This window comes from Zonotrichia leucophrys, chromosome 5, assembly GCF_028769735.1.
Source record: "Zonotrichia leucophrys gambelii isolate GWCS_2022_RI chromosome 5, RI_Zleu_2.0, whole genome shotgun sequence".
Taxonomy (NCBI): domain Eukaryota; kingdom Metazoa; phylum Chordata; class Aves; order Passeriformes; family Passerellidae; genus Zonotrichia; species Zonotrichia leucophrys.
In genome coordinates, this window is record NC_088175.1 from 993,050 (window position 1) to 1,015,915 (window position 22,866).

At 47.0% G+C, this 22,866-nt stretch overlaps 1 protein-coding gene across 2 annotated transcripts in view; it reads left to right on the forward strand.

The window, feature by feature from the left end:
- PRKCH (protein kinase C eta) overlaps positions 1-22,866 on the forward strand; it is a 116,889-nt gene that overhangs the window by 67,369 nt on the left and 26,654 nt on the right. For both annotated transcript variants that reach the window (XM_064713782.1, XM_064713783.1), the window contains exon 10: positions 1,826-1,980. In XM_064713782.1, coding sequence (XP_064569852.1) covers positions 1,826-1,980 — 155 coding nt within the window. The remainder of the gene's footprint in view (positions 1-1,825; positions 1,981-22,866) is intronic.

The window sequence follows — 22,866 nt, forward strand, 5'->3', positions numbered from 1 at the left end:
TTGGCAGAATTGGGTTAGTATTTGATGGTCTTTTCCAACCCAGATGAGTCTATGATTTCATGATCTTTACCTTCTGAAGGAGCCCCAGAGGAGCTGTTGGGCAGAGCCCAGGTTGACTGTGTGGAGAAAGCTGTCCTCATGTGTTACAAGCCACTTGCTTTCCTGCTCACATCCATTGAGAATTGAGGGAATTTCTGGTTGTTTTCCTTCTGCCATGTGCATCTCAAGATGTTAATACCAGTAGTCTTTTCAAGCTGGCTGGCTGCCAGAAAGTGGAGCACGACAATGCTTATCCTCTTAAACTTAGAGAGGGTTTAAAAGTAGTTTGTAGATAATTAGCATCAGACCTGGCAAGAGGCTTGTGGGAAAGAAGGGCAAATATTACCATTAAAAGCCTGGCTGATGCCAGTTGAATTCTGTGCCTGTTTTCCAATCTGCTTGTTCCTGATATTCAGAGAAAAACTCTAACAACAAATTCTGAACGTCCTGAAACAATTGCTGAGAGGAATTTTTGAACTGGACAAAAAAAATTCCAGGGTTTATTTTTGTGCCAAATCTCTCTGTGTCCTTCCTCTCACAATCAAGTGAAATCATGTGAAACCCCTACTCACTGTGGAGCTCACAGCTTAAGCAAGTGCCTCCCTATCTGTAGGCTTTTGCAAAAGCCAGAACAAAGCCAAAAGAGAAACCTCAGAGACCAACAGCTGTGGTTAATGAACTGAACTTCATCAAACAGGTTGCTTTTCTGCTCAGCAGAAACTTTTATTTATGGTTCGTGCTTATCAGTTCCTCTATTCCCCTGAGGTGTCTGCAGGTTAGTCAGAGGAAAGCTGGAACCTGAGGGCCCAAAAAGCTGCTGCCATGCAAGTGTATGGCAGGAAATCCCATCCTGGAAAACTGCCCACATTCTCCAGGAATAATGTTGGGATATCCTCAAGACAATGTTGTGCTGTTGTGGTGAAGCTGCAGTCTGGTTATGCACATTGTGTTATGGAGCAGCTTTCCCCTGAGATCTGCGGTGTTTACTAGGGAGTGATTTTTTGCAGATTTCTCTTGTGCCACTCAGTTCAGAGGGTACTGATGGAGGGCTGTCATTCCCTGCTGGTTGAGGCCAAGGATAATTCAGAGAAACCCAATGGGAGCTGATTACTGATGAGCACACACTAACATGACCAATCCACATGTGAACAGGAATTCATTCATTTATTTGACCACTGGGGTCAAGGAGTGCAGGGCAAGGAGATACTAACAGATCTTCCTGGCATTGATTTGATTTTTCCTTTTTCCTGAAAAAATCAGCCTTTTCCACCACTCACTGTCTCATGCCTGCTGTGGGATTCACATTCTTTGAACCTGAGAGAAGCAAAGAAAAGAATAATCAAAACAATTCTTATCTCATTGGCTGCTCCTATGTTGTGCCAAAATAGAATGCATTTTTTTCTTTTTTTTTTTTTTTTTACCCTAAATGATGGTGTTTTGCTTCCTTGGCCTGTCAGGGCCAAGCATGTATGTGTGTGCTGGGGCTGTCAGCTGACAATCATGAGATTCTGTGCAGTTAAATTAAGTTGGGTGCTTTGTACAAATTCAGTTTAGATGCAGTGTAATATAGTGTAATATAATATAGGATAATAAAGTAATTAATTATCCTTCTGCTATCAATGTAGTCCTCCTTGGCATTTTCTCCCCCTTGGTGGGGTTGCCCTGCTTTTCTGATAGCTTATTTAATGTTTTTGTTTGGGAGAAAATAGTTTTGCTAAGACTTTTCCAAGCCTGAGCGAGGCTGTGATTAATGCTGTTCATGTTTGCTGTGTCTGCCTGTGTGTAGGATCGCCTGTTCTTCGTGATGGAGTTTGTCAATGGTGGGGATTTGATGTTCCACATCCAGAAGTCGCGTCGCTTCGACGAGGATCGGGCTCGATTCTACGCTGCAGAAATTATTTCAGCCCTCATGTTTCTCCATAGCAGAGGCATCATTTACAGGTGAGCTCTGCATTCATGGCCTCCCTGTGTCTGAACCCCATGGCTCAGATGAGAGCTGCAGTTTTCTGCTTGAATAAAGAAGTGTCACTTGCTGCCCACCAGGAATGAGTTGTCAGCTGGGGTCACATTACCTTCACATTCCCCCTGCACACTGGCCAAGGTGCAGCACTTCCCAGGAGGGAGTGTTAAATTTCTGGGCAGGCATTAAATTAAACCTTCCCAGATTTTTTGCAGGGATCCTTCTGAATGTAGGGATCTGCTGCTTTGACCACAGTGTGCCATGTTATTCCAAGGCTAATAACATGCTGGTCACACCAAAGCCTGTGCTTCCCTGCAGTAGCTACTGTCTTTAAACCCTATCTTATTTCTCGTACCTATTATTCAGTGCCACTCATCTCAGCCACTAAAAGTGTTTTCATTCCTGCCATGGTCCTACAGGAGGAGTTTTTCCTTCCTGCCCATGTCTGGCATCTTTGTGTTTGCAGCAGGATTGGAGCATTGTTGCCTCCATGCGTCAGCCTCCACCCCAGGTTTCAAGGCTCTTCTCAGGAAGCTCTTTTCCATACATAGCTCTCCTTTGTTATTTGTCATTTTTCTGTGCTCAGGGGGGCAGTTTGGTTATATTTTTTCCTTTCTGTGCTGCTGAAGTGCTCCCCTGTCAGTTGAAGCATAAAGGCATAGGGCAGCCAGCATGGATCAGAGCCAGGCTGCCGTGCAGGCCAGCAGCACCATTTGACCAACATCCTCCCTCATGGCCCAGAGGCAGAGCAAGGCCTCTTCTGGGATGGAGTAGGACAGCTGGAGCAGGCAGTTGTCAGCACTGAGACAGTCTGGTTGTACAGAAAGGTTTCTTTCTGCCATATTTCACACAACACCTCTGGTATCCTTGTGCCCAGAGCACTGGGGAGGAGGAATAGGCTGTTGTTTTCTTTGGAATGCTCTTACCTAGACTCCAGCAGCAAAGCACGTATTTTTGAGCATGGCCTGCTGTAGCCCTGCAGTCCCACTTGTGGCATGCCAGCACTGCAAAGAATAATGTCAAGGCTCTCTTTTTTGCTGCCTGGTTCCAGTTGTACTGTTGGGATCCAGAGCTGGGTGCAGGATGGGACCAGTTCCAATCCCAGTCCAGCTCTGTTAATGCCATTTCTGTGAGTTGGGCCAAATGTCCTCTGATTTGGGACATAGTTTAACCCAGTCAAGTAGGACATCCTCCTATGACAGATAAACTCAGGTTTCAACTCAAAAAATCCAGAATAGCTGAGGGCTAAAGTGACCAAAGGGCTGGGGGCTGTCAAGGGGAACTTTCCTATCTGATGGACACATGATAGGATCAGCCAAGTAAAAGCAGCTTCTCTGTCTCTTCCTAGCTTGAGCTGCAGTAAGAAACAGATGGTCAGGTGAGGACAGAGAATATTAAAATATTTTTAAGTATGAACTCATGTGACATAATTGGTACAGTGAAATAGAGGAGGAGTGTCATTTTAATATTCTCCATGTCCTGAGAGCCTGAGGATGAGTAGTGATATATACCCTATGTATCAAGCTCCTAAAGCACAGTGATTGTCTGTATAGAATAGCAAATCTCCTTACTCTACAGCTGGATTTCAGTCTAATTCTTCCCTTGTGAATAATGCCAGCCACTGAGGAGAGACCCTGCCAGATAATTACCCAAATGACATTTTCCTTAAAATAGTGACATCCAGTAGTTATTGTCAGTCATTCAGCAGCAAAACTGGGTCTGTGCATAATGTAATGCCTTGTCCTGTCTGCCCCAGCCTGCTGCCTGTCACAGGGCAGGAGTAACTGATCCCTCTGGGTTTTGGCACTCTTCAAGTGCTGCTGTAATTCATGATAGAAACTGGAGGAATAATTGGAAAGCTCCTCGAACAACTGCACAGGCTTTGATCTTGTTGAGAAACTGGTTAAGCTGTGGAGTCAGGTAGCTTCAGCTTCATGGGGCAGGTCTGCAGGGGGGTGGGTGACTTGGGTTCTTATCATTAGTTGGGGTTCTGGAAGATGTAAGAGGAGAGAGCTGCAGGCTGGGGCTGTGCTGGGCTGAGGTTGCTTCTGTCAGGTCACAAACACCAGGCCCTGGATGTGCAGGATAGAAGGGGATGTTCAGAATGGAGTCACTGCACTTGTGTAAGAGAGTTTGGATCAGATTTTATGATCAGAATGTGAGTGCTTGCTTAGGGAGCAGGGGGCAGAGACACCAGAAATAGCTTGACCAGAAAGGGTTTTACCACAAGCTCTTCAAGGTGTCCTCTTTCTGGGTTTCCAGGGTCAGTGGAGGAAGAGAGTTGCTGACCTAGAATACTCTGTGTCATTTGTTTTAATTCTGGGCTTAACTTAATAATACTGTATTTTCCTTTGCCCCTTCAAGACTGAGCAGTTCAGGAACGAATCTGCATTTACCAGTGCAATTAGTGTTCCCCTGCTAAGTCAAGTTGCATTTGCCACAAGTGCTGCCAAAAGCTGAGTTTTCTCTTCTTTGAAATGCTAGAGAGGTTTGAGAGACAGCACTGAAAGTTCATCAAGAAGCAGCTGAAACTTGTTATTGTGGCCTGACAGGATGGTGCTGGTGGCTGCTAAAATCAGGTGTTCATTAATTCAGCCAAACACAAGCAATTTGAAATAGCTGTAGAGCAATATTTTTGCATTTGCTGCTGTAAGTCCCTGAGAATGGGGTTTTGAGGCAGATGATGCATTTTGGCTATATGTGATTCTTAATTTTAAAACTGGGCTTACAGCTGGATTGGTTCTCTCATGAGACAGATTTTTGTGATTCAACTGAAATTTTCAGTGAGTTTGCTTCTCATTTTGAAGAAACTCCCTTTTTGTTACTAAGCTTTGGCCAGAATAGGAGTCCCATAAACATACGTTGTATGTATTTGGGGCTCTTTAAAAGAAATCTTTCTGTTTCAAAAACTTTTGTTTTCCTCTCTTCATTTGCAGCACTACAAAGGAGAGATGGCTTTCTGGCCTTATCAAGGAAAGGTCTCTGTCTTGCCCTGAGCTGAGATTTAGCTGTCAACTTAGCAGCACCTATTTATAGTTACTTCCTGAAAAAAGAAAGAAAATCAGCAAGTACAGTGGGGTTCCTTAGCCCATCATACAGGGGAGTGCATCCAGACATGAAAACAATCTTTTTACATGTCACATCACAGTGTATTGTGCACCCCTAACCAGAGGAGTAGGGCAAGGACGTGTTTGGGATCAGCTCAGGCTGGGTGCTGCCAGGAAAATGTTAGGTAATAATCATGCTTATTGTAAATAAAATCTTTGCTCACAGGGCAATATTTGTGCACTGCTGCTTTCTCTAGGATTATTTCTAAAGGAAATTACAGTGCTGGGCTCTGTTGCAGATAGGTGGGTTGGTTTGTCATTTTTTCTAATGGCTGGATGTGCTATTTTTCTTGAGGCAGCTCTTGCTGACTTTCACTTTCCAGTTCAGCAGTTCCCAGGGTAGGCGAAGCATATTTTGGCTTCTGTGCTTGCCAGAAACAAAACAAAGCAGCATATCTGAGCAGAATTAGGTTACACAGTGGCTTATTCAGTACAAGGGAGCTGGTCCACTCACAGTCTGCTAAAAAGCACAGAGACAGTGGATGACTGCAAGGGTTTATTTTAAAAGCAGGGCATTTCCTCATGAGTATCACTACTGTAAAAATGGCTGGCCTGCCCTGCTGCCCTCAAATTCAGACCTTGGCATGGGCTGAGGGACAGATTTGGGAGGGGTGGATCCACATGCCAAGGTCAGCTACTTGAGTATTGAGGGCAGGTGCGAGTGTTTCCTTAATTTTGATTGTGGTGGGGTTGGATTTTTTTGGAGGAGGGGGCTTTGAGATTTACAGTAAAATACAGTAAGACCTTTCTAAAGGCAACACAAAGCAATCAGCCCAGCCTAGTGGCACAGCCTTAATTTCTGTGACAAACCTCTCTCTCTCTCTCTGCAAATATGTCTCACTAGCAGGATGAGAGAGTCATCCTGGGCTGAGAGCGTCTCTTTCCAGAACACACCTCCACTGCCTGCAGAGGTGATGGAGCAGGCAGGACACAATGCCAGCTGTACTTTAGTGGTCGTTTTGCCAGCTTGAGGTGTAGAGTTGGACACCTCCATGTCCCAGCTCAGTGCTTGGCACAGCACAGGGGCAGATCCATCCTTAAGGTGGTCTAGCATGGAGGTCATGCAGTAGCCAGGAGGCACAGGAGATAAAATACTGCTGAGAAGGACTGGTTATTGGCTGCCTGAAGAATCTTGTTTTTATCCTGAGGGCTCCTCTGGTCAGCTCATTTCACTGCCTTTGTGTCTCTATTGGTATTTCTAAAGCTGCTGGCCCCTCTGGAGAGGTTGGGCGTCTGCTGGTGCCCTATCACACCTCTGGGTGTGGGAGGGTGTGCAAAGAACCCCTGTGCTCTGCTGTCCTGTGACTCAAAGTTCTTTAATAGGATGCCTGGTCCTTTTGGAAGGCAAAAGATAATTATGCAATTATCCAGAAGAGAGCATGGCCTGGCCTTGGAGCTGAACTCCAGCTCTTGGGGAAAATAAGATAAGCGTATTAACAGGCAGTGTTTGCTCCTCTGTGTGTTACCTGAGAGCATCTCCTTACTGTGTGTGGGGACTTCTTATGACAGGGAAAAACTTTCTCCTGTGGGATCTGGGAAGATTGCTGGATACTGCCTGGCCTCTGAATTCATCACCTTTCCTTGGTGGAGGAGACCCATCAGGTGTGCAGCTCTGTGTCTCATGACTGTTGGCTTTTATAGGGAATGGGCTTTTTGCAACAGGTTAATTCCCTGCCAGTTCAAACAATGAGCCTGTGACACTTGAAGGAAGCTTTACATAAGCCTTTTATGGAGACCAGTTTTGCTGGAAAGACTGCTGTTAACTGAAACACTAAGGTTTCTTTCAGCAAAATCAATTAAAAATTGCATGCTGAAAACAGAAGCTGAATGCCTTTCCTAATTACATACAGCCACTGTTAACAGAGCAACTTTTATTAGTGTGCTGTTTACTTTTTCCATGGGTCAAGACAGTGTAGACATGGGATTCCTCATGTTCACTCTTTGCTTTGTTTTTTGGTTGTTGGTGTTTTGTTTGGTGGGTGTTTTTCAGCTGTTGATTTTGTTTATTCTGATGCCTTTTTTCACATCTGGAGCCAGATCTTGTTTCCCCTGAAGTGAAGGGGCTTTCCCCAGGGAGGTAAATGAGCAGTGGAACTGGATCTGTGGCTGATAGCAGCAGTGCTCTCTCTGCAAGGCAAACTGCCTGGCTGGGGGGCTACCCAGGGATTACTGCTGGTTTGCTTAGGTGCTGTGCAGAGCTTTGTTTTCTTGGTAAATAAAGATAAGCCTTTGGTTCAATCAGGTGTTTTTAAGCTTTTCTGAAAGACCTTATAAGAAAGACCTCCAGGCTGCAGCCTGGAGACCTGATAACAGCCTTCCAATATCTAAGAGGGGTCTGCAAGAAGGTGGAGAGAGGCTTTTTGCAAGGGTATGCAGTGATAAGACAAGGGGGAATGGCCTTAAGCTGAGGAAGGGTAGATTGAGGTTAGATACAAAAAAGCAATTCTTTGCTGTGAGGGTGTGAGGCCCTGGCACAGGCTGCCCAGAGAAGCTGTGGATGCCTCATCCCTGGAAGTGTCCAAGGGCAGGTTGGACAGGGAGGGTGTTCCTTCCCATGGCAGTGGGGGTTGGAATGAGGTGATCTTTAAGGTGCCTTCCAACCCAAACTGTTTTATTGCTCAGTGAAAGTTTTTGCTTGACTGTGCTGCAGTCGATGCCTCTCTAGGTAACTGTTGCTGATTTGATGTATTTTATGCCTCCTTTCCCCGTGGATTTGTCTGTGTGGGCAGAGTTGTTTGCATCTGAGGAAAGGGTGGGAACAGCTCAACCAGTGCCAGGATGGGTGTGAGTCTCCATAACCTCAGCTGTGGGATCTGCCCTCTGTCACTTCAAGAACTCCATTTGGGGGAGCTCTGAGGCTCAGTGCAGTGTGAGATTGGGGCCCCAAAGATCAGAGTGGATATAAATGTGAGCAGAGCAAAATGAAGGATGTGCTGGTTTCTGAGAGCAGCAGAAGGGATGAAATGTAAGCTGATTATCTGGTGAATGAGTGAAGCAAATCAGCTAAAAGCTGCAAACTGGCACAGAATACCCCACCAGCAATCCCATTCCTACCACAACTGCTTAGTGTAGAAGAGGAATTTTCTTGCTAGAATCTCTGGAAACACTGCATTCAGCTTTAGGAAACATAAAGGGATGTGTCTGAGGGTCAGGAGTGTACTGATGTCTGTGGCTATCTTATCTGACAGTCAACAGCTCGTGCAGACTGATTTGTGCTTCTAGACAGTGCATCTTGCACAGTGTTCCCCTGTGCTGTGGTTGCTGCATGCCTGTGAGATGGGCTCTCTTACAGCCTCTGGCATGCAGTGCTTAAAGGATTGTTTCTCTGCACTTGATCAAATGGAAAGTGCAGAGAGGAAAAAAAAAAAGCCCAGCCTCTCACGTTTCTGTGTCATGTTCAATCAGTCAGAGGGCAGGCCAGCTCAGGCCTGATTTACAGTTGTGCTTAGCAAGAGCAGTCCTGTTTGGAGATGCACAGATCAGATCTCTGTGCACCATTGACTCCACTGTATATCGTCTGTGAACTTTGGTGGAACTTTCCACATGACTAAGGACTACTGAATAGCCCACAGAAGCTGTTGGCTCTGCTAGTGTCTACTTTTGCTTTATGGTTATTTAAAGGGGCTGATTTTAAAACCTGCAAACTCTGCATATAATGAGTTTGTATAAATCATTTAAAAATCCCAGCTCGAAGGGGCCTCAAGAGTTTATGTAGTTCATCCACCTGCCCCAAGGCTGGAGAACCTTTGCTGAATGCCAGTCTCTCATACTTTCACTTTTTTTTTGGGTAGCTGCTGCATTTGCATATTAAAATATGTGAACTCTTCCAGACACAGACTCATTTAGGGAATGCTTGCAATGAGAGCTTGGTGTTGTTTGAGAATTCTGGTGCTGGTGCAATAAAAATATAAAAATTAAAAAAAAAAAATCCCCTAATCTGTGGAGGGGATAGGTGATTAGATGTGAGTTGTGTTCTGGCATTCCTTTTGTGACTAATAAATCCTCATGGAGGCATTTCACAATTAAAGAGCATGCAGATGCAATTAAGAAATAGCTATGTGTAACAATTACAGACAAGTTTGCAAAGAATGGAGACTTGGAAACCACAATTAGGCTTAATCTTTAAGTCCTAGAGCACCAGGGAATATTTAGATTGGAACTTTTGAAACACAGAAATTTTTCTACAAAAATACTGGTTTTCTGTCTTTCCTGTTCTCTTCTTTCTATTTTAAAGGCATAAAGGTCACCAGAAGGAGAAAACATAAAACTTAAATATATTTTATGTTACTTAAAATTTATTTTTTAAAACTGCCCCTAAATATTACTCTTATGTTTTTAGCCAGAACTGCTCATCTGACTTTTAACATGTTCCCTGATACCAAGGGCATTCAGGTGTTTGATTTCACGAATTTTGAAAACATTTGCTCTGAGCTCTCCAGAATTGCCCAGCATTAATCCAGTAATTTTATTGATCTTTGTACCCATCTCAGAAGGAGGAAGCTTTCAGTGTCACTCTCTGAGAACATGAGCCCTGGGTTGGCATTAGGGAGGCTGATATATATAGCTGGGGAAAAGGTCTCTCTGTCAACCTTAATAAATGTTTTGTACAACTTCTCGAAAGAAGGATTATGCTGACAAAATGCTGTTGCATCTGCTCCTCTGACTTGCTGAAATGGAAGATTTCTTGCATCACAACGTGTTGCAGTGAGTGAAATTGCTGTATTTGTGAGAGACACAATGAGAGACTCTGTGTTGAAATATTTGGCCTGCAGCTAGCCAGGGAGAATTTTACTTACTCTTTTAGCTGCAGCAAGATTGGCACCTGATGTTTCCTTGGTCAGTAATCCCAATGTTTAGATCCTGTTCTTTATGCCAGGGAGCAGGTGGGTTACTCTGTGCAAGCAGAGGAATTTTGTAAAGCCATCCAGCAACTTTTAATATCAGTGGTGCATCACTGTCACACCTTGTCTATGGATTCTATTTCAGAGCTGCCTGTAGTGATACAGATATAAACTAAAAATAACAGCACAATGGAAAATGTCAACTATGACAGGGTACTGCTGCAGTAATAAGTGTTCTACAATTCAGAATGTCTGTGGGAGAGATTTCCCTCTCCTGTCAGTGATTCCCTGGGCAGGATGGTGGGCACAGCTTTGTGTGCCAGCTGAACTGCTGCTGGGGCTTGTCCTCAGCTGCTGGTGCAGGCCAGGCTGCTGTTTATGGGCCTATTCTCATGGAGCAAGGGGAAAGCATTGCTCATCATTTGGCCTCTGAGTCACGGCACCTTTGCTGTTAATAGGTTGGAGAACCTCCCCTTTTATGAGGCTGTGCCTGAGGGCACAATTTAATCTTGGAATTGTATTACCTGGTTATTATTCCACTGAAGAAGCTGTGGCAGTATTCCAGCTGACAACAATGGAAAGGGGAGCAAGCCTTCAAGTCTCAACTGTGTACAAATGTGATATATTCAGAACCACAGAGATCCTCCATGCTCTGAGCTGATTCCTTCTGAATCAATTAAAGTTTCACAAGCACGATTTATTATTAACATCCAGAGCTGCTTGCACAAATCTCTCAGCAGCGTGGTAGAGGAGTGCTCATGAATCAAGAAAATGACTTCCAAGTAGGAGAGGTTATTTACTAGCTAAATCCCTGATCCAGGCATTCTGCCACAGCTAAGTCTGTCCAATAGGATGTGTGCATCCACATCCGAAGCATTTCTGATCTGAAGCATTTTTGTCATGGTGCCTGGCCAGAGTGGGTCGTGCCATCTTTGGCTGTTGTGCTGGAAAAGGAAAAGGGGGATGGAGGAGAGGGTGAATTGGAAAAGCAGGGTTAGCTGTGCAAGGGACATTATGCCATGTGCAGACCTGTGTGGCAGCAGGGGCAGCAGGAAATGCTCCCTTCAGACTCTCCAAGGACATTCCAGCCAGCCAGCGTGGGCTGTGGCGCTGAGGCTGCCCTGTGTCTCCCTGTCCAGACTCTGTGGCACTTGTGCTGAGAGTCTGAGCTGGTGTGTGACATTTAGCAAGCAGGCTTTGGGTTTTCTCCTCCCTTCTCTGGATCTTGTTACGTTCCTTTTGACATTTACCTGAGCATGAAAATGTAGCAGGGTCCCATGTCCTTGTTGACTCGTGCCTAAAAGCTGAATTAGTGTGCTTTGTATTTCTGTTTGTCAGTGTCTCTTAGCCATAGGTTGAGGAATTGTGTGCTTATCTGTGCTTTGGGGATTTTGACACAATCTTATCAGATTTGTAACCTTTGACATTTCCTGCACCTTCTCTGTTTTGTTTTTTTCCCTATTACTTTATAACCATTCTTCCTAGCTGCAGTTCCCCATTCCAGTATTACTCATATAATTTCTCATACATTTTGAGCAGTAGCTTGAAACTTGATGCCCAAACAGCAGCTTTACAGCCAGAATTTCTACCTTCAAACCCTGTTGAGCACAGAGGGAGCAAAAACCTTGACAGCTGACTCCTGCTTCTTGCTGCTCTGTCCAGCCTTGATAAATGAGAAAGCCAGGGAGAAGCTGTGACTGCTGCCAGCTGGCCAAGCTCCCAGAGAGACAATCCATCCTCTGGGAAGGTCAGGGGGCAGCACTGCCCAGCCACTCCACCCTTGAGCAGCACAGAGCCTGGAGCTGGGTCTGTCAGTCCTGCTCCTGCTGGGGTCTCTGTGGGACCAGGGACAATCCCACAGGAATTCTTGGTGTCCTTTGTGCTGCTTGGGATGCAGCAAGCCAGGGAGATTCAGGCAGTCAGCTCATCCTTGGCACTGCAGAGTTAATTTTGACCCATGGATGGGTCCTGACCCGTGGTAGGTTTGACATTGGACTGGTGTAACTCCAGCCTGAATTAATGTTTTGTTTTCCCCTATCCTTACACGAAGTGAAAATGCCCAAATAAGCCTTTGTGGCACCATATCTGTTAAATAAGTATCATTTATCAGTGACTGAGCCACTTGAAACATAGTTCCCTGTCTGCTGTCAGAAAAGGCAATACTAAGCTGTGCTGCTTCTTGGAACTCATGAGGTTTTGGAAGTGAGCCAGTGTCGCAGACATTTCTTCATAGAAATCCTTTCTTTGGGATTTCTCCTTCTTCTGGGAAGCAAAGGGCCCCAGAAGAAGAATGTAAACAATTGTTATCAGCTGCTGTGAAATGTAGCAGGTGTCCCTGTGATTGGCTCATCTTCCTTGTGTACCATTAAAGGCCAATCACAGGAGCAGCTCAGGGACAGATTCCCTGGGCAAAGAACTTTGTTATGCATTCTTGCTATTCTATTCTTAGCATAGCTGCTCTCTGCAACTTCTCTTCTTATTCTTTTTAGTATAGTTATAATGTATTATATATCTTATATCAATAAATCAGCCTTCTGATCAAGAAACAAGATTCTCGTCCTTCTCTCACCACAGTGACCGTCTAAGGTCGCTGTAATATCTGGTGACCCCTCGTGTCAGGGCAAAAATTAATTTGATAAAGACCAGAGGAGCAAAAATTGCTGCACTGGGTAAAATCCTGTATGTGTAGCATGTGATGGTTGCTTTGAAGTGACCACAGAAGTGGATTCAAGCCAGGAGCTGAAGAACTGAAGATCCTGATTTGGACAGAGTTCACAGCCAAGGCTGACCACAAAGAGAACCTTCTTCTGGAACACCTTCAGGAAGATGTTCGCAGAGCTGGCCAGAGCAAGCTGGACATTTTCACAAGGTAATTTTGTCTTTTCCCTTCCTGATGAACCAGCCCTTCGTAGTTTGTGGCGGTTGGTGTGGCGGACACATGCCTTGGAAGAAGAGGTTCAGTTCTCCCCTTCAGAGGAGAAACTTATTGCCCTCTGGCAAAAATGGTGTAGAGAAGATGGGATTTTTCTGTCAGCAACAGATCTCTATGAGTTCTTTCGATGGGCAAAGCTTTTTGAGTTCTTTACTCATGTCCTGTATGCCTTGGATGTTTTTGTCTGGGAGTGCATGAACTCCATTTTCCAGTCCGTCTGGGGCCAGGAACGTATTTTGCCTTTTATCTACCCAGCATTTCTAAAGCTCTTCCCAGTTTTGAAACGGAGAGCAGCTATTTTTCAATGGATTTCTAACTGTTATGGACAGGCTCCGTTTCCACCGTCCCCGGTGGGAGAAGACCCGGCGGGGGATGAGTGGGGGCTTCCCAGCCCCCTGTCCTCAGCGGGAGAAGACCCGGCGGGGGATGAGTGGGGGCTGCCCGGCCCCCCCTGCTTCGCGGCGGGGGGAGGCGAAACTGCGCCGAGCGAAGAAGTTTTTTTTACTCTTTCTCCGGAGCCTGCGCAGACGGAACCTTCTTCCCCCCCTCCTTCTCTCTCTCCGGGGGGATGGGAATGGGCGGTCCCGCTCGAACCAGTGCCGTTGGTGCCGCCCCTGCCAGCGCCTGCGTCTGAGAATGCAGAAGAGGCACTTCCTGTGGCTGCTGAGTTGCTAAGCGACGACGACGCGTCTCCAGCTTCCGGCTCAGCGGAGGAGTTGTTCTCTCCGGTCCCTCCGGCCCCTCTGCCGCTTCCATCGGCCTCCTCGCCACCTCAAGCCGAGACGGTCCCTGTTCAGGATGGTGCTGGAGACGGCGCCGAACCTGCGGGACCCTCGGAAAAGCCCGCGGCCACTCCTACATCCAGCGAGATTCCCTCCCCGGTTCCGGCATCCCCCCCGCTGCCTGCACAGGCTGCCCCGGCAGTCCTGCCGTTGTCGGAGGCTGTGTCCTCCGTGTCAGCGTCAGAGACTGCCCTGGAACTGGCGGCTTGTTCGAGCTCGGACCATCCCGGACCGGTTGCTGTAGCAGGGGCCCCGGCGGCTGGTCTTCCCTTCCGTGGAGCGGGGGCTGCCCGCCAGCTGACTGGGGGGACAGCCCGTCTCCCTGCTTTTAAGATCAGCATTCTCGGCGGGTTCGGGGGTGTTTTTTCGGGGATTGTCCCATGGAGGCTGCCATCTCTGCCGCCTCTCTTGCGCCCTAGTGGCGGGGGGCAGGTGCATCCCGAGAGCTCTGCCTCTGATCTCCAGCCCGGAGGGGGTGGGGATGATGCCATGGGGCGGATGGGACACAAACCCAATGCATTGCAGGGGAAGAGGGCACAGTTGGAGGAGACCATAGCTGGTTTGCTGTGGGAAACAAACATCTCCAGACCCCAGATGGGATCTCTGGGGAAGGCTTCTATTTCCCTGCTGCTGGCATGCCTCAGTGGTTTTGGGGAAAGGAAGCGTGTCACCACCCGTGCTGCCATTGTACTGGCAGCAGGGTGCAGGCCTGTGGGAATGCAGGGCCTGCTTCATGGGTTTGGCCTGGGCCGTTGGGCTCAGGAAGTTTTTGGGCCAGGGCCAGCATTTGGCCTCTTGGTGTTTCTGGGGGTTGAGGTTTCTCCTACTGGTCCTGGTCCCCCTTTGTGGGCCAGTTTTGGGGTTCCTGGTCCATCATGGGCCAGGGCCCCCAGGGCCTTTCCTTCTCTGGCACTGCTCTGCTCTGCTGCTGCTCTTTTCATTTTCGATCAAAAAAAAAAAAAAAAAAAAAAAAAAAAAAAAAAAAAAAAAAAAAAATTAAATAAAAAAGATTGAAAATAGCGGGCAGCAGCTCTGAAGCCCTGAAGCATTGAACGGCCAGAAAAGGACATTCTAAAAGTTGTTCAAGTTGTTTGAAATTGTTGTAAGACTGTCAATATGTTTTTGATAACTGTTGATGGGACTTTTGCAGCAAGTCTGTTTTCAGGACCGAAAAGGACTCTCAGATATCCAAGAGAAACAACTTCAGCTCTTGGACTGTTCCTGAAACCCAGCTGCTTGGACTTGAATTCTCTTTGCATTGCTTTTTGCATTTTTTTAGATTGTAGGATTGTTTTAGTGATTTATTAGTATTGTATATTTTACAGTTGAAGAAATCCCCTGCTCATTTCACATCAGCCTTTTTCTTTTAATTTATACAATTTAGAAGGGTGAGATGTCGCAGACATTTCTTCATAGAAATCCTTTCTTTGGGATTTCTCCTTCTTCTGGGAAGCAAAGGGCCCCAGAAGAAGAATGTAAACAATTGTTATCAGCTGCTGTGAAATGTAGCAGGTGTCCCTGTGATTGGCTCATCTTCCTTGTGTACCATTAAAGGCCAATCACAGGAGCAGCTCAGGGACAGATTCCCTGGGCAAAGAACTTTGTTATTCATTCTTGCTATTCTATTCTTAGCATAGCTGCTCTCTGCAACTTCTCTTCTTATTCTTTTTAGTATAGTTATAATGTATTATATATCTTATATCAATAAATCAGCCTTCTGATCAAGAAACAAGATTCTCGTCCTTCTCTCACCACAGTGACCGTCTCAGGTCGCTGTAATAAGCCAGAGCAAAGGGAAGCTGGCCTTCAAACCCCAAAAGCCACAGGTCATCTGTGGCTTGAGTGGGCTGAAGTTGGATTCATGCGTGGAAAGTCTCCATGTCACAGATTCCCCTACACTCTTTTGATCTTGTGAAATTGCTCTGCTCACTCAAACTGGTAATAGCCCCAGGGGAAGGACAGCTATTTGGGGTGGTAAAATTAATGGGACACTATCTTGCAGCCTGCCCTCTTTACTGCCCCTCATCATCTCCACTCAGAGCTGCCTTGGGGTCCTTCAGGACTGACAGTTTTCCCAAGCCACAGAACAGTCACAAGTTCCTGCCAGAGCTGTTGGATGCTGCTGCTTCCCAGCATCAGCCTGTGGCATGGAAGCAAGGCAGCAAATGCCAAATATTGCCAGTCAGCTGCCATTGGAATGGGGACACATGGAAGAGAGAGGATGGTCTCTGGGGGCTTGGCTGTTGCTGTGCATGAGTTAAATGTGGAATGGAGTATTGGGTATTTTACATTCTCTCATTAAATGTGGCATGGAGTATTGAGTATCTCATGTTCTGTCATGTCTAGAACAGGGCAATTGAAGTTGCTGTCTGATTGCCTGAAAGCATTCCCTAATTTCTCTTCATTTTCTTACAACCAGGCTCATGCTGAAAATCTCCACCTCTTCTCCAGGGAAGCTCCTGATATTTCCAAGTCTTTGCTCTGCCTGTGTCTTCCTTGGGACCTTGCTGTGGTTTGGGGCAGTTCAGGCTGTTCTCCTGTTCCCTGGGGGATGCAGTTAAAAGACAGCTGTCCTTAGCAGAGCTGGGTTATAGAAATAGGCACATCATGGCCAGACAATCCCTATTTCCCTGAAGCCCACAGCATGCAGGGGTGGCTGGAGCCTCTGGGTGTAGCACAGGCACTGCTGGCTCCCAGGCTCTCTCTGGGCTCTGCTGGCACAGCCCTGGCCAAGTGAGTGTCTGTCCCAGTGCTGTTATGTAAGGAGGAATTTCAACATTAATTACCTGTCTTGGCTTTGGGTTTCTTTCTGTCTCTGCTGACACCAGAATGAATCTCAGAAGATTCAGAGTGGCTTCCTCAAACAAAACAAACAAACTTTATTTCACAGGCTCTAGGGTCTGCTGATTTCTGCCAGGAGCATCCACTCTTCTGGGATGTTTTCCCTTTGTTTCCCTGCCACTGAGGAGGGACAGCAGTTTTTCTGGAGATGCTGCTGAGCATAGCTAACATGCTTAAATATTTGAGCTGCAGGGAGGCTGGCACTTCCAGTCAGGCCAATTAAAAGGGAAAAAATTAACATTTCCCTTTGCTCCCAGCCACCTTCCTGCATTCTGAAGGGCTGGAGGAGGGAGGGATGCCTTTAGAGCTGTAGAGGTTGGCTGGGACAGAAGTGTGTGCTGGGCCAGAGGTATCTGTGTGGATCGTGTTCTCCCTAATGGCTTTCCTCCCCCCTTCTGAAGTCATTAATGCTCGTTAAGCCAGGATGGAAACAAACCCAAACAACAACAGTCTACAAAATAAATTCCACCACTCCAGACTAGTTCTTTTTTTTTTCCTCCAGTGAAGCAATTAGTCTCCTGTGATCCCATTTTTAGCCAGGCTGGAAACAAGCAGCCGGACAATAGTGAATTCCTCTTCTGGCAGAGCAGTCATTGGATCTGCTCCTTGATGGGAAAGGTGAGGTGAGTCCCCTTGCCTGTCTCTAGGGGAAGAATCTCCCTGCAGAAATCCCTGTGGGCCTTGCTGAAAGCCCTATTTTTGTGCAGCCTCTCCCAGTGAGTCACAGCCTCTGGCTCTCTGGCTACTCTGAGAGCTCTCAGAACCATGACTTTTCTGCCAGCCCACTGCAGGGTTTAATTCTCTGTGGTTTTGCTCTCATGGGTGCACAGCCCTTCCCACTCACTGGCTGATGATGCCAGTTGTGGCTGCCAGAAAGTCATGAAGTAACTTGTGGTTTATACCAGCAGCAGAGCCATGTAGGACTCGTGTGGAGGTGGGTGAGACTTCCCAGTCTTGCTGTTTGAGTGGTACTGGGAGCTAGGAATGGCTGAGCTTGGTCCTGGCAATGGCTGAGCTTGGTCCTGGCAATGGCTGAGCTTGGAGCTAGGAATGAATGGCTCAGTTTGGTTCTAGGAATGGCTCAGCTTGGACCTGGGAATGAATGGCTCAGCTTGGTCCTGGGAATGAATGGCTCAACTTGGACCTGGGAATGGCTCAGCCTGTGCTAGGGGACAGTGCTGTGGAGCAGTGGAATGTGATATGAGCAGGGTCAGGCAAAAATTGGGGTGTGTGATAGGGAAGAGAGGCTGAAGTCATTCAAGCTGCCCAGAGCTGTGGATGCTCCATCCCTGGAAGTGTTCAAGGCATGGCTGAAGAGGACTTGGAGCAACCTGCTTCAGGGGAGGATGTCCCTGTCAATGGCAACTGGGTTGAAATGAGATAATCTTTAGGGTTCCTTCTAACCACAGCCACTCTGTGATTCTCCTTTATGATTCCCTGTGTAGCATCACACAGAGCTGTGGGGGGAGCTTGGCCAGAGCCACCCGGGAAATGACTCCATTCCTGTAGGTGCTTGTAACATGAGTAAGGTGAATTGCTGTCCTGGGGCAGAGCCTGCAGCTGTGCCACACACAGGGCCTTCCTCTTGCCTTTGAGGTTTTTGTAGGGTGTGGGAAGCACTGGGTTCCTCCTCCACAGCTGCAGCACCCTCACTGCCCTGAAAAGCACGGATGGGACAGGGTATGACAGTGCAGGTACAGCTGGAGAGCTCTGTGGCTGTGCTGCTGGAGGAGGAGATTAAATCACCAGCAAAAGGGATCCTGCTGTCTGTAGGCTCTGAAAAGCAGCCCCAGTGCCACCTTAGCAGCTGGACAGTGCTAAACCCCAACAGTTCCCTTTCAGTATGCAGGAAGGCTCTAAGCCCAAATCCACGTTTTACCTCATGCACACGAGGTAAAAGCCACAGGGTTTCTAGTCAGGTGCCAGGAAAAGCTGCAGCTGCCCAGAAAAGGGCAGCTGAGGACAGAGGGGAGCTCTGCTCGCTGGCTGCTGGGATTAAGAGCAGCTCACAGCGTGTTTGAGTCATGTGTCACCAGCTCTGACTCCTCTGGAATGAAGGTGCTGTATAGGCACCAGGGCTGTGCAGTGCTCCTGCTCCACGTGGAAAGCCAGGGTGGAGAAACACTTGCCAAAGAATTCTGCCAGGCAGGCTCATCTGGGGATGTGCAGAAAAAGTGTTTGTGCCTGATCTCTGCTCTGGGACACAGCCTGCTGCATCCCAGCATCACCTCTGGTGTCAGCTCCATGCCTGGGCAGAGCTGCCCTGGTTGCTGGGGAGGGATGAGAGGCTGTTGATAAACATTATCATCTTGTTGGATGTTGTCTGGTTTGAGTCATTCCAGCCATGGTGATGGTTGCTGGTGGTGCCAGGAGTGCCAGCAGGCAGCAAATCAAATGCCCAAGGGTTGAGTTCCAGGTGGGTGGGATGGCTGTGGGGATGCCAATATGTGCAAAGGAAACTCAGATTCCAAACCTGCAGTGCCAAATTAAGTGGTTGGCTGGAGAGGAAGCAGGGTGGGTTTGCATTTGTATCACTGTGGTGCTTCCCAAGTCACCACAGGGACAATGGGAGGTGGGAAGTGAAGGAACCCAGTGTTCAAAAGCCGATTCCAAATGCTCTTGGACATAACTTTGATGGGAAAGCAGCTGCTCTGGCATGGTGTGGGTGCTTTCCTGTTAACAGCCCAGGACAAAGCACACTGCAGCACCCACAGCACCACCCCCAAACAGTGAACTGTGCTCTCACAGCCATGGGATCATCTCAGGTACTATGGAATCATTCCTCATGCAAAGCCATGGAGAAGTTTGCAAACCATTTGTGAAGTAAAGTGTTGTGGAGTCTGTTTGAGAACAGAGAGGGAGGACAGGTAAACTGCCAAATGATGTCCCCAAAGTGCAGAGGGGACATGGGCCATCTATTGCTCCATGTCTGCAAATCCATCTAGAAAAGTTCCAGGGGTTCATTAGCTTTAATGTGTCAGTTGTGGGTGATGCATTTCAGCATGTTGGGATTGAAATAATGCCCTTTTAATTCATTTTTCTCTCAGGACAGTACAGTCATTCTGCTTTTCCTGAGCCTCCATGGTTTTCCATTAGTCCTCAATCAATTATTTATTCATGGGAGAGTATCTGAGAGCAGCAGTCCAGTCTGAGAGCGGCAGTACTTGACTGTGGAGATGAGTTTGAAGTACTTGATGGCTGAACCCACTGGAATTGTCAATAACATTAAGAAGTACTTTCCTGCCACAAAATAAAAATGTGGCCTTGTAGGTGGAGAGTGCTAAACTTTGATGAGGACATGAGCTAAAAACCAGTGCACTTTAAATGGCACCTGAGTGTAACTTTAGTGAGGACAGACAAGGAGTTTTTTGAGAATCACCTTGCCTTCAAGTTGACTAAATTTTTTTTTTTTTTGCATTGTAATAGAAAATATGTATTGTTGTGCAGTTCTGGTCTGTGTTGTAAACATGGGAGGTCTGGGTAGAAAATCTGTAATTCTGAGTTTTGATCTGATGTGGTGTTTCAGCAAGAGGCACACAGGTTTTTGCCTGTTGTTTCTTGTCTCCCCAGAGTAGAAATAAGTTTTGGTGAGGATTTGTGGTGTCTTCTTCCTGACTAAAGGGATTTATAAGCAAGATATATAATTGGAACCTGTGTAAGCAAGAGGTGCTTCAGATCCTCCACAGCTGAAATAGTAAAATGTGAATATGTCAGGAGGCACATTTCCAGCTACAGACACAGCACCCTGGGCATCCTTCCCCATGGTCACACATGTCAGAGGCCAAAGGGACTTGCAGGGACTTGATGTGTGAATGTGCTAAAAATTCAGGGGCTGAGCAGTATAAAGACAGACTTTCCTCACTCATGTCCCATTTCTGGTTTTTTCCTCGATGGGGTCGCTGGAGACAGTGCTTATTTGATTTGGTGATGAATTTGTTCGATACATAACAGGAGCAGCTCCTTGTGCCTGGCAGCTGTGCCAGGTGAGCATCACTTGACTCCTGCTCTGGCTTACTGCTGCTTTACTAACAGGAAGCCACCTAAGGCACCTAATTTGGGAACTTTGGTAGTCCTGTCAGCTGGTGAGGCAAATGTAGAGGGTCTGAAGTGTCTTGGGAAAGCATCACTTCCCCTGTGCCAGCTGAAGAGGGAGCCCAGACCAGTGAGACTCGAGGATCCTTGATGTGCCATGGGGATAACAGCAGCCAGCATTGTTGGTGGGCAGTTTGGGGTCTGTTTGGTGCTGTGTGGCATTTGGGGTGACACAGGGGGTCTGGTGTGTCCCTGCTGGCCTGGCACAAAGGTCAGTGTCGCTGGTTCCTGCATGCAGGCAGCCTGGAGGAGTCAGAGTGGGGCTGCAGAGCGCTGAGCATGCCCAGCCAGGAATTGCACCTGGCTCTGCCCTGCTTGTCCAGGGTCCTCGGGCTTCACACAGCTCTGGGTGAATCACCTGTAATGAGTGAATAACAGCAGTAATTCACATGAAATGAGAAACTAAATCTTGGGATAATGACCCATCTTCTAGGCTCCTACAAAAGCTTCTTCCATTTTATATTTAAGTGATTGCTGTGGTCAAAAGCAGAGAGATCAAAAGCACTGTGTTTGCCTAAAGGTTCCCTGGAGTCTTAGAAAAAAAAGAACCAATTATATCAGTGATGGTGTCAGTTTATTTTCTTAAGAGACAGCATTTCCTAGGAAATTCATTCATTCATTTATTCCAAGGGGAACCAGGCAGAGCCCCCTCCTGTGCAGCAGTGGGGTGGCTGTGTGCTCTGTGCCCACAATGTGTCACTGGCAGGGAGACTGTTCTTTTGCTCTGTGCATAAAAATCAGCGCAAATGGTGAGATTCTCAAACCCAGCCATGCTGGCCCAGCATGGATGCTCTCTCAAAAGTTAATAGTAAGTTTGGCAGTGGAAATCTACAGGCCAAAGGAAGGTGCTTTTAAAAATCTTGTCTAAAAATACAGTACTTCTGCCTTCAGCTTTGTTTATTCCATTATAGAAAGGAGATTAGCACCTATAGCCTTAGCTTTATAAATCTGGATCTGTAATTCAGAGCCTTAATAAGGTTAAGTAATTTTTTTATTTTTTTTTCTTCCAGGCAGGGCCTATTTCAGATTTGAGTAAACTTGACAGGAGTTGGGTTTTTTTAACTGATTTCGCTGGATTTAGAGTCATGCTCAGAGTACAGTAAGCCTTACCTGTATCAGATGAATGTGGAGAAGTCTGCCTGACCAGATTTACAGGTTCCAGGCAGGAGTGTCCTTCCCACAGAGCCCTGCTGGCATTCCCAGTACCAGCACAGGCTGGTTTGCTGCCCAAGCCAGTGCCACAGGCAGTCTGTACGCTGATGGATAGGGACACCTTCATTTTTATTTTCTTTGATATTTCTAGGAGTGAAATATTCCCCTTAAGACTGGAGTGAGGAGGGTGGGCTCCATGGCAGCTGTGGGATGAGCAGGAGAGTCCCTTTGGTGTGGCTGCTGGCTCATTCCCCCAGGGCAGGGTTAGTGGCACACAGTGGGACCTGTCCTGTGTGCTGGGGGAAGCAGCACAGGCCAACCCTGATGCTCCCAGGACAGCTTGGAGCCTTCAGCAGCCCTGTGGTGGGCTGTGGGCAGCTGGGGATGACTAATCCTGGATAACTCTCACTCCATCTTGTAGTGTTGGGGCCATGCTGAGCTGTGGGCACAAACCTGATTTCATTTTAATTTCCATATCAGGCTTTGAATCAACATTGATCTATTTTTGTCAAAGTGACACAACAGGCTTGTGCTTTTTAACCTCTCCTAGCTCCATCAGTCTCCTGATTCTTGTGGCTGCATTTGGGTCTTGAGTCTGTTGTGTGCCTCCTCTGAAGACTTCAGGCAATGGGATGCACAAAAAGAAACATTGTGGTTGCTGGGGTTTTCTTCTTCTTTTTTTTTATTCCTTTTTCCCTCTTTTTCTGGCAACAGTAAAATGAGAGCTCTGTTGGGAGCAACTCAGCAAGTAATGTTTCAGGGCCAGCAAATTCCAGTGTTGCTGCCCAGTGGGACTGAGGAGTCCATCACAGGACTAGGCTGGCAGCTCATCCAGAGGGAGAGCGTGGCACCCATACCAAAAACTGGACACGAAGCTTTTTCCATCCACCTCTCCCCTTCCTGCTGTAAATGGCAGGACAAATGCTCTGGGATTCAGTGAAACACTTCAAGTGTAGCTGAGTAGAGTCCCACATAAAAGTGCAGCAAATAATGCATAGATTATATATAAGTATCTATTAAAAATGCACGCACCCCAATTTGGATGCATAAATAAATTATAGGGGTTGTGCCATCTTTGGGATTACTCCAGTGTGGCAACCTCCAGCACGCCTGTGTTTCA